Here is a 3,528-nt window from a genome sequence, read left to right as displayed (position 1 = left end):
ATGTACGGCGCATATATTACATCTATATATAAACTTAAAATTAAAAAGAAAGAGAAGAAAGTTTGTTTGAGGCGTCACCTTAGACATTTATCAATCGATGCATTCATTTTATAACATTCTTATTTTTTCAGTTATCCAAAATTAACCAAACGAAGCGGACCATTCACATGTTCATATATTTATAGTTTTTATACTTTCATGCATTTCATGTACTTAAATGTATGCTTTATACCACCATGGCACCATTTCAAGTATTTATATCTTTATTTCATATATATATATATACATCCATTTCATGTATTTCTAAGTAAAAATTTCAACAAAAAATTTGATTTTGGTTATTAACCAATCTGAAAACCCGAAAAAATTAACCAATTTAACACCGATTAACCGAAAACCAATTGGTTAATTTGGTTAAAGGCTAGTAACCGAACTGAACCGTGCACAATATCCCTATTCAATTCTATAGTATCAAACTTCATTTTAGCACGAGTTGAATGCTAATTTCGTTAAGGACATACTTAAATGTACTTGGTACATTGAGGAGACTAGTTTGCTGTACGTGATATTGCAACTCACATCTGAAGAAGATTTTATGCTTTAAAGATTACATGGGATTTATTTCCCCGGATCGATACTTGGTTTCAACCGATGATTAAAGCTAGCTAGAAATTTCCTTCGACATGAAATCATGATAAACAGATAACATTATCGAAGAAATATAGAATAAGACAATCAAAGATTTAGTCGGCGAAAATGCGTTATTTAGTACTCTGCTTGATTGTTGCTTTCACTCCAGTCTTCAATTGCTTGTAAGACTGCTTGTTTCACCATATGAGCGTCAATAGTATATCCAGTTTCTTCTCCCTGCAAGAATTAATGATTGGTGGTCAAGTTAAAACTAAAAGGTTTTTAAATATTTTGTTTATGGAAATACCAGCTTAAATTATCAACATTCTTTTGTGTTTTAGCGATTATTATACATAGAGACAATATTTAAGGTTAAAATTTCAGATGACATAACGGCCAGGATGTCGATAATTGCTTAATATTGCTTGCTCACTTAAGAATCGAAGCCGAATTTACGAGGAGCGAAAGCATTCCCGTTGTAAAGAAAGCCCATGACAAGGACTAGCCTCATTTTGGATTAATTTAGTTTTCCCTCGAAGTTGATCATGTATGAAACTAGGAATATTGATAAACCTTGAGAGCTTTAAAACTGTCAATTTGAGGTCCCAATAGTAGAGAGTTTTCTGATCTCAAAAATCTCATGTGGTGGGATTGATTTGTAGCCAAAATGAAGGTGAAAAAATGGTTGGAAGCTGATAATGATAATGATAGTTATAACTTATAAGTGGTCACTAACAATAGTCTTTCATTAGTAAATAAAATGCAATAAGGATACTGTAAGAACTATAGAAAAAAACATGATTCTTTTATATTTTTTAAGGGCTGGTTAATGTTGAAAACTTGAATAAGTGTTTATATGTGGTATCATTTGAAACAATATTGTCAAATGGGGTGCCACGTCATCCGTAGGAGTAATTAATTAATTTCATTTTTCAGTTTTCATTTAACATTACTTCTTTTTTCTTTAATAACCAACATGTGATATCTAATATATTAAAAATCATAAACAAAACCTTCTACTTTTTTCATACACCTTGATATACGTTTTTAATAAAATCTTCAAAATAAATTTTATTGAAAACCAAATGATATATAATTTGTTTCATTGCTGGCCCTAAAAGCGTTAGTTACCTCTACTCCAAGTGCTTCAAGTTGAAAACTTCCTGTACAAGAAACCCTAGCTTCCAACACATTAAGACTCAATTCTTCAAACACATTCAACACAAAAACAAGTAGACCTGGGCAGCTTCTTTCTGAATACACTTTTACTTGCATACCCTTTTCTAGGGTTTCCACTGTAACCTGAATAAAAAACCCATACAATTAACCCCAAAAAAAAACTGTATCAAGCAACACAAACAAATATCTATGCCAATATACATATATACCATAGGCCATGAGTTGTGGTAGGTTGAGCTTCGAGCTACGTCTTGATTCAGTAGATCGATTTTCTGTTTAAGCTCTTTTATGTACTTTGATGCGTCAATTATGATCGATGTATCTTCCTTCTACAACGATTTTTTAAAAGAATCATTCATGAATAAAATATAAAAAAATATATCTAAACAATCCAACATCATCAAACTACAATATTTTCCTTGTATTCAATCACTAAACTAAGTACTTAGAGGTGATTGAATTGAAATAAATTAAATTTGGTTTGAAGCCATGAGAAGTTGGATAAAAGAAAATTTTGATTAATGTCTTCAATATTGATCATGAATCATCCAGAAAAACTAATGAAGGCAAAAAAAATGTAAAATTAGAAACTTTTCGAACCCAAAACTTTTACACCAAATTTACGCTATTTTCCCAAGTTAAACTCAATAACTTTGATATTGAAACCACCCAAAGGAAGCTTAGAATCTTTATCTCTTCAACAATCTTGTTCGGACATGTTTTTACGTTATCAAAAATAGCATACTAGAAGTTGCGTTTTAATAATATTAATTTAATGATAATTGCAAGTTTTTGATTACATCGAAACAGAAGGCAAGCAGGCAAAAGCTGCGCCGCTACCCCTTTTTAAACCGAAACTAACTTTTCCAAACCGAAAACTAGTCTGTTCTTATGATTGAAAAAGATAACTGTTATATATATGGCTTAACAATCGATGCGGATAGGTGTATCTCGATATACAAAATAGGTAATTAACTTTGAGTGAGTTACAATCATTTGAAGATCTAGCCGGTTTGGGTTTCATAAACAGCGTTTCATCGACTGAAAAGAAAGAATATACCGAACTTACCGCATGAGAGTTTGTAACAGATCGAAGAAGTTGTAGCTTCTCATGCAGTGCAGCCTTCTTGTGCTCCCTTGACACCATTTTTAAGTTCTTCCTTGAATTGTTTATTATTGCTTTGTAGCACCAATCTCTCTGGCTTTATAAAGTGCGCATATGAGCATTTATTAATCTATATAATCAATTTGTTTGGTACATACACTTAGACTGTTTTTATATACTCTATTTGGAGTAGAAACCAAAAAACTCCCTCAGCTAGAAAGATCTTTAGTTTGGTTGGAACATTTATATGTATAATTCCAATTTTACCCTTTGGTTCACAATAAGTCTATAAGTCCTTCCAATAAAAATAAAGAATATGTACCAATAAATATATTTTTTTGACATCTGACCCATAACGTTGATGTTATAAATTTAATCCAAGTCGAATGAGATGTTTCCGGCCTGTCGTAGTCGGACAAAACTGAGCTTATCCACCAAATGGCTACGAATTACTTGCAAATGCATGATACAGAAAATAATATTTGAAAGTTGATTTATATCATACGTGTTTTAGTTTATATTCACCGTGTCTAGGATCCCTTCTATTTGTTTATACATAAAAGAAAAAGGTTGACACGATAATAAAATAAACATGCAAACCGTACGTTTATATG

General features: G+C 31.4%; 1 protein-coding gene across 1 annotated transcript; it reads right to left on the bottom strand.

Moving 5' to 3' along the window:
• Positions 1 to 648: 648 nt before the first annotated feature.
• LOC143556405 (transcription factor bHLH61-like) lies at positions 649 to 3,124 on the bottom strand. Its single transcript, XM_077045732.1, has 4 exons — positions 2,879 to 3,124; positions 2,019 to 2,138; positions 1,762 to 1,932; positions 649 to 867 (listed from the first exon to the last, which is right to left on the bottom strand). The coding sequence occupies exons 1-4, from the start codon at positions 2,954 to 2,956 to the stop codon at positions 766 to 768; spliced, it is 471 nt and encodes a 156-aa protein (XP_076901847.1). The 5' UTR covers positions 2,957 to 3,124; the 3' UTR covers positions 649 to 765.
• Positions 3,125 to 3,528: the final 404 nt, after the last annotated feature.

This window comes from Bidens hawaiensis, unplaced genomic scaffold, assembly GCF_021521415.1.
Source record: "Bidens hawaiensis isolate Kalapana, Puna unplaced genomic scaffold, B.hawaiensis_p1.1 tig00018570_1, whole genome shotgun sequence".
NCBI lineage: Eukaryota > Viridiplantae > Streptophyta > Magnoliopsida > Asterales > Asteraceae > Bidens > Bidens hawaiensis.
The sequence above is the reverse complement of the archived record's forward strand: the minus strand, read 5'-3'. Positions and strand labels throughout refer to the sequence as shown.